The following is a 13,105-nucleotide window of genomic DNA, read 5'->3' as shown; positions in this document are numbered from 1 at the left end:
CTTCTTCTTCTAATCTACTATCCTAAACTGATTGCTGGCCTGGAATTTTCATGATGGTATTTGATTAGTTCTTCTACCTTCAAGCAGTTTTAAATTATTGATTATTAAATTAGTGGGTTTTATGTATTGCATGCTTTTTACTGTATTTTATTATTATTTATTGTCTGATTCTGCTGCTGTCAGGTCTAAGTCCAGGGCTGTCTCACCCTCCATCTCTAGGGTCACCTTTAGTTGGGCCAGTGTCCTGGGAAAGAGCCTCAGAATAGAGGAAGAGAAGGGGGCTCCTCTTCACCCAATTTCCCCACTCTGCTCAGCCATTTACCTATTCTCTGCTGCCTTGGAATGGGTCTGCTCCCCCCCAATTGCTCCTGGGCATGCCCTTTAAATGCTGCCCCAAGGAAGGGCCAACCCTGGATTCAGCCTATCCTCCCTCCCCAATCCAGCCCTGGGGACTGACAAGCCCCTGGGCCCATGGATGCTTGCCTTGGAGCTGTGAGCTCATTGGCCCTTCCCCCTGGACTTCTTTAAATAGCTGGCTGCCCTGTTCAGCCTCCTCTAAGAAGGTCAGTGCTGCTGAGCCTGCTGCTGAATGCTGGCTGGGCTCCTTCAAGCCGGCCAACTTCTGAGTAGACTCTGCCAAGGTCAGGCCCTGCAGCAACCTGACAGGCCCCTTCCCAGCTGTGGGGCTTGCTGGCAAAGCGTGCCTTTGATGGGGCTTGCAGTCTCCAGGGGTAAGTGTGGTGGTGTTGCCCCCGTACATTTACATTGTAAACCACCTTGAGTTCCTATAAGGTAGAAAGGTGGCTAATAAATGTTTTAAATAAAATTTGTACAAATGGGCTCCTTGCCTGTTTTCTTCAAACTGGTTTAGCTGGTAGAGTATTAAAGTCTCCCAACCAAGCCTCTCCTTTTGGAATATTGGAGGGGAGTAACTAGCTTGTTGCACCAGTTTCCCCAATGGTGGTGCTCACCAAGGAGACTGTGCACTTTCCAAACATCAGTTTAAGGGAAGCTGGCAGGAAACCAAATGTACAAACACAACCTACAGCAAAATATTTTCCACCTAGCATTTGATTATCCAGAATACTCAGTTAACTGGTACTTCCTAGAGGCCAAGCGCCTCCCCTCAGCCACCGTACTCCTCTGTGTGCTCCAGCTGGCCAGCTTGATGTCATCCTTGGGTGCCTCCTTCTCTCTGTTGGGAACGGGCTCTGCTAGAGGTCTGCTGGATAGCTGGCCTGCTTGTCTGCCTGTCAGTTTTGGACAGCTCTGTCAGTTTTGGGAGATGGCCCCTGCAAATTCTTCTGGGAATGGGCAGGGATCAGCAATACACTTGAGTATCTGGAACATTTTATTAACTGGAAACATCAATTCCCAGTGAATACCAGATTTTTTTTAAATTCCAAAATTTACCAATTATTAAGGGAACTAAAATATTTAAAATTTGGAAAAAAGATATTTTAAACTACTTGTGGAATAAAGGAAAACATAGAATAGCATATACCATATATACTCGCGTATAAGGGAGCGGCCTGGGGCGGCCTCCTGCAGCTGCAGGAAGGCTGCCCTGGCCCCCGCCGGGCTGCACCATAGCTTCTCGCTGCCGGGAGCGGCCTCCTGCAGCTGCAGGAAGGCTGCCCCGGCCCCCACCGGGCCGCGCCGCTGCTTCCCGCCGCCAGGAGCGGCCTGGGGCGGCCTCCTGCAGCTGCAGGGAGGCTGCCCCGGCCCCCGCCGGGCCGCACCACCGCCGCCGGGCCCGCGCCGCTTGCTGCCAGGAGCTCTGTCAGGTAAGCCTGCGGGGGGGAGGGGTTATAAGCCAACCCTCGGCTTATACGCGGGTGCCTAATTTTTCCCCATTTTTGGGGAGAAATTAGGCACCTCGGCTTATACGCGGGTTGGCTTATACACGGGTATATACGGTAATAATTTGATTCAATTAAGAGAGACAGGAGGTTTAGGGTTACCAGATTTAAAAATGTATTATGAAGCATCATGTTTTACATGGCTGAAGTCTTGGATTATGTTAGAGAATATTAAAATATTAGAACTAGAGGGTTATAATTTACGTTTTGGATGGCATGCTTATTTATGGTATGAGAAAGAAAAGGTTAATAGAGAGTTTAGTATTCATATTATTAGAGCCGGATTATTTCAAATTTGGAAAAAGTATAGAAGGATTTTAGAAAGTAAAACTCCGGGGTGGATTAACCCAGTAGAAGCTTATATGAGAAGAAGAACCAGTTTGAATTTAGAATTGGATATATATAGAAATATGATTGAATGGAAAGAAGGGAAATGGGTTTTAAAAAGTAGGGAAAAACTTGATATTAAGGACTGGTTTTTATATTATAGGTTAAGAGATATATTTAATAAAGATAATCAGCTTGGATTTAATAAAAATAAATCTGAATTAGAGAAAATATTAATAAAAGGACTGATAGGTAGAATGTATAAACTAATAATGGTAACTAATTTAGAACAAGAAAGAATTAAACCAGTTATGATTAAATGGATGAAGGAGTTAGGATTTAATATCGACCTGGAAATATAGGAAAATTTATGGAAGACAGAATTAAATTTACAATAACCAACGAGATCCAAGAAAATTTATATAAAATGTTTTATAGATGGCATATAACCCCAGTGATGATTTCTAAAATGAATAGCGGAGATACGGGATTATGTTGGAAATGTGGAAAGGAAATAGGTACATATATGCATGTATGGTGGTTTTGTAAAAAAATTAAAAATTTTTGGATAAAAGTACTGAGGGAAACGAACAATTTGATCATGGGTAGAGTAAAAAAAAAAACCAGTATTTTGTTTATTGGGAATACCACCAAAAAATATGAGTGACAATGACAGGGTCATCTGCCAATATAGTTTTCCTGCTGCAAGAATTGTGATAGCCAAAGTTTGGAAGCAAGCGAATAAACCTTCAATTAATATCTGGAGAGAGAAATTATGGATGTATATGAGGATGGCCAAATTAATGGAATTCCTACATGGAAAAGATATGGAAGAGTTTAAACAAATATGGTTTAAGGCCGCCTCATATTGGGATAAATTGGCAAAAATGAACTTTATAGCTTTAATTAACTAGTTATAGAAATTATAGTAATTTTATATCTTTGTGTTATTAAAATAATAAAAACTGTTTAGACACTTCTCGGAAGTCGGGTGAAGGGTCACTTTTTTGGTGGGTGGAGGGGGAAGGGGTATCTTTTTGAATTATGGAATTTAGTAATCAAGATTGTATTAACTAAGGTATATAGATACCCTTCTGTATTTTGTATTTTGTATTTTTTTTCTTTTTTTTGTTCGTATTTTCTTTTAGGTTAATTTCATTGCATCTATTTTTGTTTATTTTTTGTTAAAAAAATCAATAAAAATTTATTTAAAAAAATACCAGATTTTTTCCTGTATGACATACAACTGTAATATGTCAGCAAATGTTTTCAGTAAGTATTACTTTATTTGACGATCTGTGTTCTCAACACACACATGCTGGGGAGGCACAGTTGTCCACTTTTCTGCTTCCATCACCATAGCTTCAGCATCCATTAATCCAAAGCCATATAGGTGGCTAACTGAAATATAAGCAAAATTGTTACAATCACAAAATAATTCTTTGTCCTTTAGATAATACAATAGTATTACAGTCACTTCCTTTAGTCCTAATTCTTGTGACTCAAACATGCCTTGTTTCCAAACCAGAGATGGAAAGGCCTGGGGAAAAACTGGAAAAAATCAGGAAACAAACTCTTTTTCCAATTAATTTTGGTGAGCACTGAAAAAGAACCTGCTATGAAAATTTATCTTTTGGAATGAGTCAAATGCTTTTACAGATAAGGTTTACCCACTTAAAATGTGTGGTATGAAGATTTTTATGTCAGACATTCTACAGCATTATGTACAAGCAGAAACCTGCAAGGTCTTGCAGGGGGCACCTCATATTTCCCTCCCCCACTATTTCCTCTTCTTCTTCACTGAAAACCCCCATAGCCTCTCCCCTTTTTGCTGCTTCTTTTCCCACCCACTAGCCATCCTACTTTTATCTGCCCTTGTCTTCAGTTTATCTTCCTTCATTCCCCCGGCACCGTGTATCCAGGAAAACTATGGACTAGTTGCATGGTGGTGACACCTGGGCCAAATCCAGTTACACAGTGGGGAACCTGCAAGGACTCACGGGGGGTGGGGGGCTTATTTTCACCAGTATTCCTTTCCCCCCACTATTTATTCTTTCCCTTCTCCTAGCAACTCTCGTGTGAACATATTTCCCTGCTTCCTTTTCTCCTTCCCACCACCCACCCACCTATTTTTTATCTGTCCCCATCTTCAGCTATATTTATTGTTTACTCGTTTCATTTATACCCTGCCTTTCTGTGATAGTTAGGATGCCTTACCTCTTCTAGGCCTCAAGAGACTTCCAAATTGACCTTTGAAAAACTCACTTCAGCCCTCAGCATACTTTAGCCTGATTAACTATGTCTGCATTTCTGAAGAACAGCTATCTGTGTAACACTGAGTTCAAAATGTTTCCTAGTGAGAAACAGCATTGTTCCTTGTTTCTTTGCAAATATAAACATAACAACATGTTTTGAGAACATCCACTGATTTTTATTGATTTTCATCTACAAAAATGAAGGATTTTTGAGAGGGAAAGAAAAAAAAATGATGCCAAAGAGATTGATCTGACTTAACCATGCTTGCTCCTGCTTGTTCCTTGTCCTGCCATTTTTTAAAATAAAATGTTTAAAAGGATGCAATGTTTTGAGCCCATTTTATTTTTATTTTTATCTCTTTTCAACAGATAAAGGCCAACTAGCTCAGGTTACCAGGTGACTAGCTCTTGCTCCTGCACTATCATGTCTCCCCAAACGAGACATCTGTGAGAGCTGGTAACCCAGACAGTAGGAACTACAATGGGGACCCAAAGCAGCTTACATCATTCTCCTCTCCTCCATTTTATCCTCACAACAATCCTGTGAGGTACATTAGACTGAGAATGTGTAACTGGCCCAAGATTACCCAGTGAGCCTCCACAGCAGAGTGGTACTTCAAACCTGGGTTTCCCAGATCCTAGTGTGAAACTACACCACATTGGCTTTTGTTGTATGATTGCTGTTGAACAGTAGAAGTAGCACTCCTGGGTGAGTCATGCAAGTCACATGGTATCAAGTTGCTTAGTGTTTGCTGCCATGCCTGGCCCAGACTAGTCTTCTCTCAAAGGCCAAAACAGCCCTGGAAAGGGCCCTGCCCCTCTCACTGCCTTTAATTGACAAAAACCAAGCTACAGGCACTTATTCTATTATTGGGTGTGTGTGTTAATCTCCCATGTTTTTTATTTCTAATTTTTCTGCAAACCTGGAACTTTTTTCAGGTTTGCAGAAAGATCTTTCTTGCCTGCTCACGGCCACCATCACTGGATTTAAGTATCCACATATTTGGCCACATTGAGAATCAGATATGCTGATGTTCTGTAGACATATACAATATTTGCAATGACAATTATTTGTAAAAGCTATATGTCACCTTTCCAGAGGCCTGCTTGAAGTGGCACACTAAGTAAAACTATACGATAACATAATAACAGCATAAAATTGTTAATAAACAAGCCATAAACAAGACAGGTTATTTAATTTTCCATTTAAATATGATAATTGAAACCATATTTAGTATACTATGTGTGTATTATTACATTGTTTTCACTGCTAAAAGTTTAACTTTAACTGCTGCTAGTGCAACTGTGACTGTATGAGACGATTTCTGTCCAAATAATATATATATTTTTTTGCTTACTACAAAATTTGATTTCTATTTTCAGTCTCTCACATAGCAAAAACAAAGATATATGCAGTAAGCTCTTTGAGACAGAAGCCTGACTTTTTAGAGTAGCAAGTGCAAAATCACTATTTACATTGCTAAATACATTCAAATGTTCTCATTGTTTTAATAATTTTTACTCATAAAATTGAACATTTGGAGCTGGTAGTCTTGTATGAATGCAATGATTATCCTTATTTCACTACACTTTTCAAACAATTTGCAGAAGAAACAACCACTACTCTGCCAACTGAAAACAATTATTTAAGAAGTCTAATTTTTCATTCCAGAGAAAGATTATTAGCCAAGGTTTTAGCTCCTATGCTAATTTCCCATGACTGATAACAGTGTTTCAAAGCTTGGGAGCAGGAATGAGTAGGAGTAAAATGTAATCCGCCCTTTTAAAAATGTGTTGACATATAACTACTTTTTCCCCTTGAAAAACATTTCCCTCCAAATCAAAACAGTCCATGGTGCTGTTAAGGACTTCCATGTGGAAATGTTCGAGACAGCTGATATTTGGCTGTCTGCAATGCTTACACTTCAAAGTCCCTGATCAAATGGGTTTGACCAGCAGCTGCAGGTACAGAGACAGGCCCATCATTTTCACAGACTAAATAATAACAATTTGGGAAAACATTATAGAGTTGATAAAAGTAGCTGATCCTCTGGAAAAAAAAGTGTTCACCCACTGTTCCCATACCATTAAAACATTTTCTCTGTGTATAAATGTCTAGTTAGGCTCCTAAACAGCATAATATGGGGTAAGACATGCCTTTTCAGTATAGGGTTGCTGGGGGCTGGAGATCTCCTGGGATTACAACTGATCTCCAGGTTACAGAGATCAGTTCCCCTGGAGAAAATGGTCATTTTGCAAGGTGAGAACTGTGGCATTATACCTCACTGAAGCCCCTCCCCTCCCCGAACCCCACCCTCCTCATGCTCCACCCACACAATCTCCAGGTATTTCCCAACCCGGAGCTGGGAACCCTATTTCAGTATGATGTTAGATTTGTAATTACCTTCATATTTTCTTTGGAAAGAAAGAGAGGAGGGCATATACCTCTGCAGTCTGTAAATTACAGAGCACTATCTGAAAGGGCTTGAGGAAATATTGCCTTTTTTGTGCTAAGTTTCTACTTCTGTTGTACATTTATATCAGTGGTCATCTTGGAAGTGTGGCAGGAAGGGATCTTGTAAAGTAATTGAGAATACAGTAAGAACTACAGCAGTAGGTATGTACCCACTAGATTTCCCCCCTTGTGTATGTGTCACAAATTATAAAAAGATAATTCGTGACACGTACAAACTAGTCATTCCCTTTTGTTAAATGTCTTCCTTTACTTGGCTCAGCTTTACATTTATATTAGTGGCTGTCTTGGAAATGTAGCAACAAGGGATCTCACTACAAGGCAAGTAACAAAATAATTTGTGACACATGTACACAAGGGGGGGAATCTAGTGGGTACATACCTACTGCTGTAGTTCTTACTGTATTCTCAATTGGCAAATTATTGTGATCTACTGAATTTTCACATAATAAAATATAGGATGAAAATCTAACACCTTTTAAGATATTAGAGCTTTTTCATACCTTCTTGGGAAAGATGGAAGATGGGGTAAATACAAAGATACTCGCCTGGGAGTGGCACACTATATCACAACATTCAGTGTCATTTTCTGCAAAAGCTGTAATGTACTCTTGAGTGTGAATAACAGCTACTGAAGCAGAATTTAAAGATACCTGATTAATAAATTAAAATATTTAATTGGATGTGAACTCTATATCTTAATATATCCTGTTAAACACTTTCACTCTTTACTTCAGATATTTCTATATGCTACTCATGTATTATGTTACAATATAAACCTGCATGTTTTATGCCAGTTTTTAAAAAGAAAATTTCCATATACTTCCACATAATATGGGTGAAGTTCCCTAAATGTGGTCAGATTTAATAGAAGCTGGATTTTCTTTACACTACAATGATGTGCTCATTTTCCAACAGAGGTAGTATCCCATTTACTAGAGGATGAGAAACACAGCACTGCATGGGGTCATGTAAAGTCCTTGAAAAGGTAGCCTCCCTAAGAGGCGAAGCCACATGACCCCTCAGAGGTGATGAAATCGAAAGGAGGCCTTAAGGCACCGAATGCTGTCAAAGTTGAAGGGGTTGATACAGTTTTCGCCGAGGTCTTGGAGCTCAAGTCAGATGACTGCTTTGACTTCTTCTTAGCTTTATGAGCAGGTGGTTCTGAAGCCGCTCTCTTACCCCACAGATCTGGTCAACTGAGACTTGTGGGATGGTGGCAGAGGCATCAAAGTCAATGACGGGGACCTGATTTTCTTCAGCTCGGAGTCCAACTCATGATTTCCCCCACAAGGCTGTCTTAAGCCATGAAGCCCTTTCCTAGCGAGCCTTGGGGGTAAACAAACTGCATGCCCGGCAAGTGGAGGGAATATAGCTTTCTCCCAGACATAGACAGTAGTCATCGTGTTCATCATTTTGAGCCATTTTGGTTCCACAGTGGGCACATTTTTTAAACAGCACCATCCGAAGAACGTACCCAGACCGCTCGAAAGAACAATTGTTGAAAATATTTTCCTCAGAAGACGTTTGGAAAAAAATTCCAGAAAAAGCTGAGAGAAAATGGCATGAAGTGCAGTGAAGCTGTCCACGTCCTCCCTCTGCAATGGCTGAAAGAGAACGGAGGGAACAACGCTTCCCCACCCCTATATCATGTTCCAGTTGGGTGGGAAGAGGTGTTAGCTCTGGGTGCACGAAGGAGGGAAGGGGGAGCAATCCAGGTTGCTGGATTATTCTAGAAAGCTTCCTAGTAGATGTCCACTGCTGGCCTACACAGGTGCAGTTCCCATGTGTGCCTGCACATAGGCCACAAAGATGAACATGCTTCACAGGAACCAGCGACCATGACAAATGTAGCTTGTGAAAGGTACTTCACTCAATGGATTCAGGCAATCCAGGAAAGGTCTGTTTCCCCAAATTCCCAGTGCCTTGAAGCTAAGCTTCCAGCATTCCAGGTGCCAAGGAGGGAGGGAAGGAAATCTTCTATGTAACCTAAAGTTAGCTTAAACGTCTTTTTAATTTTGCTTATATCAAATGTTAACTAGGATTATTTCTGAGATTTTATATTAGAATTTTCTTGCTTCTGCCAATTTTCCTCTATCTCAAATCCCATGTGTAATTTTAAACATACCAGGAATGTAAATAAGTGAATTTGATTTCAGAAACAATATATATGATTTTCATGCAATTAAAAATGAGCAGTATAGGTTTTTCCCATGGGCAGAAAATAAATCCTCTCCTGATTTTCAGTCAAATGAGAGTTCATGATTAAAGAAAAATAGGAAAAATTATACAGAATTTCCCAATCTACATAGTATAAATATATACAATACAAATGAACAAAAGTGTTTCTAAAATCAGTGAAGGCAAATGATAACAAAATAAAGTTACAAAAAAGACCACAATGATAACTACAATACTTCTTCAATTACAGATCTGTATAGATTTACACAGGTTAGAATAAAATTGATTTTCCATTTAAACTATCTGAAAGCATAATGGTTACTAGAGCATATATTGATCTCTACCAATATACACAGTATTTAGAGAAATAGTAGATAGAAGCAAATAAATATAAATAATAGATTTCATATAAGTTGGTCCATCAAGTATATTCAGTTCTATGTATTTATTGATAGCCCATTCCTGAGCTTTTGGTGGCTGTGGAATGGCTTAGGAGGCACTGCTGCGGTGCCTCCTAAGCCATTCCACAGCTGCCGAAAGCTTGAACAAAGCCCGTTAAAGGTTTTTTTTCTTTTAAAATGGGGCTTTTTGCCCCATTGAGAATAGCGAGGGTGCACCTGCTAACAAGCAGGCGCAGCCTCGCTCATCTCCCTGCTGGCATACCTGGGTAAAAGGGGACAGGAGGCTGCCTACAGGCAGCCCCACCCCCAGAATGCCCCCCGGAACATCGGCGCGAGACTTTACGCCGGTAGGACACCGGCAGAAGGCCACGTCGGTGTCCCGGGGTGGCACTGCCATAGCAGCGTCGGAAACCGGCATCCGAGCCTCCCTGCCGGCATTGGGGCCACTTATGGTGGCATAAGTAGCCCGGACGTTGGTGTGGGGGGCTCCAACGCTGGCAAAGCCCCTTCCTGGCCTCCTGAGGACTTTTGTCCTCAGAAGTCAGGAATGTGCTGTGAGTCTAGTTCCTTTGTCAATGCTTCCATTCATTGAAGCAAAATCAGTGAGCTTTTCATGAAGCCTCTCTCTTCTAGCCCTTGCTGGTTATGCTGCCATTGTGACAGGCACAATGCACTGCAATGTACATAACCCTTTTTATTTATAACCAACTTTTCTTCCCAATGGGGACCCAAAATGTCCTAAAAAACAATAATTCTTTTTATTTTGTCCTGACAACAACAACCCTGAAAAGTAGGTTACAGTGAGATAGTGTGACTGGCCCAAGGTCACCCAGCGTGCTTCCATGGCTGAGTAAGGATTCAAATTTGGGTCTCCCAAATTTTCAACGAACTCTAAGTAGTCAGGGTCAGATCTAGACTAAATTTTCCACTAACTGAAGGCACTTATATCAGTGGAGTGGAACTTTCCTGCCTGCTCCCTCCCGCTGCAGACCATTAACCTCCCAGAAATGCTGCTGGTGAGAGATGGGAAACCCTCTGGAACACCAAGAGGAGCAAAGTGAGGGTCTGCAATAGGGCAGGGAAGCCAGAGGAAATTGTCTTACACCCTCTGTTAGTGGAAAATTTAGTCTGGCTCTTAGAATTCTATTTTATGTTTTGTTAGTAGATGCCTAAAATTGTGTTATATACTCTTCTTAATAGATCACTTATTTTCCTAATAGCTCTAAAAAAGGTGCCACCTGTGATCTTCCCCATTAGAAAGTAAAGTACACATTATTTATTCGTTTAATTAAACATTTATTCCTTGTCTATCCTGGTGGTTCAAGTCGGCTTACAATAATAGTTAAAAACATTTCTAGTTAAAACCGAAATAAGATAACAAACCCTAATCTCCCTCTCCCTCCCTCCCCCATATACAGAAGTTGCTACCAAAAAAACTTGAGAGAGTCCTTTACATAAAGCATACCTGATTGTGCTAAGTTTATTTGTTAAAAAAAAGCATCACAACTTTATCAACAGGTGCTAAAAAGCAGGTTTACCTCAAACATCTGTAAATCCAGGTACACTGCTGATTTTTAGGAGTACCTCAGTGTAATAAACCTGAATGACCTTGGTAGGCTTAACCCCAAAATAATACAAGTACTGATGCCCAAGACTACAACTTATATTTACTATATTTCCTATGAGAAGGGAAAATGGGAGGAGCCTAAAGAGGCCAGGGTGGCTCCATAAACAGCTTTTAAAAGATTTGAGAAATAAAAAATACTCATTTAGGAACTGGAAGGAGGGCCTTATAACCAAAGAGTAATATAAACAAATAACTAGTGCTTGTAGGGAGAGTGTTAGGAGAGCTAAAGCTCAGTATGAGCTTAGGCTAGCAAGAGATAAACACAACAAAAAAGGGTTCTTTTCCTATGTACAGAGTAAGAGTAAGAACACAGACAAGATAAGCCCATTGCAGGGACCGGAAAATGAAATTGTACCAGGAGATGAAGAGAGGGCAGAACTCCTCAATTCCTACTTTTCCTCAGTCTTTTCTTGCGAAGGAAGTGGTGCTCAACATGGCTTAAGCAGAACAAGTGATGAGGAAAGGGATTTGCAGCCTAGGATTGGCATTGGGGTGGTGCGCAAACAACTAGTTTCTTTAAAAGGAACAAAGTCCTCTGGGCCAGATGAATTGCATCCAAGGGTACTCAAAGAACTTGCAGATGTAATTTCTGAGCCTCTGTCCATTATTTTTTGAAATCTTCTCCAAGAACAGGTGAGGTGCCGTAAGACTGGAGGCGGGCAAATGTTGTCCCCATCTTCAAGAAGGGGAAAAAGGAGGATCCGGGTAACTACCGACCCATCAGCTTGACTTCTGTACAAGGAAAGGTTTTTGAACAAATCATCAAACAGTCAGCCCTTGAGCATTTAGAAAGGATGGATCTGATCACTAAGAGCCAGCACAGGTTTCTCAAGAATAAGTCATGTCAGACTAATCTTATCTCCTTTTTTGACAAAGTTACTACCTTGCTGGATCAGGGAAATGCTGTAGACATAGTTTATCTAGATTTCATTAAGGCTTTTGATAAGGTTCCACATAGTATTCTAGTTGAAAAAATTGGGAAAATGTGGTTTAGATCCTATTACTGTTAGGTGGATCTGTAATTGGTTGAAAGATCACACCCAAAGAGTGCTAGTTAATGGTTCCTCATCCACTGGGAGAGAAGTGACTAGTGGAGTTTCTCAGGGATCTGTCCTGGGCCCTGTGTTGTTCAACATCTTTATAAATGATTTGGATGAAAGAATAGAGGGGATGCTTATTACGTTTGCAGATGATATTAAATTGGGAGGGGTAGCAAATATGGTAGAAGACAGAGCCAAGATGCAGGATGATCTTGACAGGCTGGAGAATTGGACTAAAACCAATAAAATGCACTTCAACAAAGACAAATGTAAAGTTCTGCATTTAAGTAGGAGAAATCAAATGCATAATTATAGAATGGGGGAGACTTGTCTGAGCAGTAGTGTGTGCGAAAAGGATCTTGGGGTCTTAGTAGACCAAACACTGAACATGAGTCAGCAGTGTGATGCGGTAGCTAAAAAGGCAAATGCAGTCTTGGGCTGCATCAACAGAAGTATACTGTCCAGATCACGTGAAGTGCTGGTATCACTTTACTCTGCTCTGGTTAGACCTCACCTAGAGTATTGTGTTCAGTTTTGGGCACCACAATTTAAGAAAGATGTAGACAAGCTGGAACGTGTCCAGAGGAGGGCAACAAAGATGAGGGGTGAGGGGTCTGGAGACCAAGTCCTATGAGGAAAGCTTGAAGGAGCCGGGTATGTTTAGCCTGAACAGAAGACATTAGGTGTATTGGCTTCAGTTTCAGTTGACTTTACAGAATTTCACTTAAAAAGCAGTAGTATAGTCTTTATATAGTAGATTACTGTCTCTGGCTGGAGATAGTCTGAGTTTGCCAACCTATTCAGTATCCTAAAAGTAGCTCTGCTACTTGCAGATGGAATGGAAGAAGGAAACAAATATTTATTTGCTGTTTTTGCTGCCGTAGTAAGGAATTTTTGAAAATGCTCTATGGTACAGTTTCAATGGTTCAGCAGTTCACC

The 13,105-nt window shown here is 40.6% G+C and overlaps 1 protein-coding gene across 1 annotated transcript in view; it reads right to left on the bottom strand.

Annotated features, from left to right (window-relative positions):
• PCSK5 (proprotein convertase subtilisin/kexin type 5) overlaps positions 1-13,105 on the bottom strand; it is a 341,064-nt gene that overhangs the window by 115,719 nt on the left and 212,240 nt on the right. Inside the window, exon 11 of the mRNA XM_056848984.1 lies at positions 3,473-3,590. Coding sequence (XP_056704962.1) covers positions 3,473-3,590 — 118 coding nt within the window. The remainder of the gene's footprint in view (positions 1-3,472; positions 3,591-13,105) is intronic.

This window comes from Euleptes europaea, chromosome 4 (assembly GCF_029931775.1).
Source record: "Euleptes europaea isolate rEulEur1 chromosome 4, rEulEur1.hap1, whole genome shotgun sequence".
Classification (NCBI taxonomy): domain Eukaryota; kingdom Metazoa; phylum Chordata; class Lepidosauria; order Squamata; family Sphaerodactylidae; genus Euleptes; species Euleptes europaea.
This window is presented reverse-complemented; position numbering and strand designations above follow the sequence as displayed.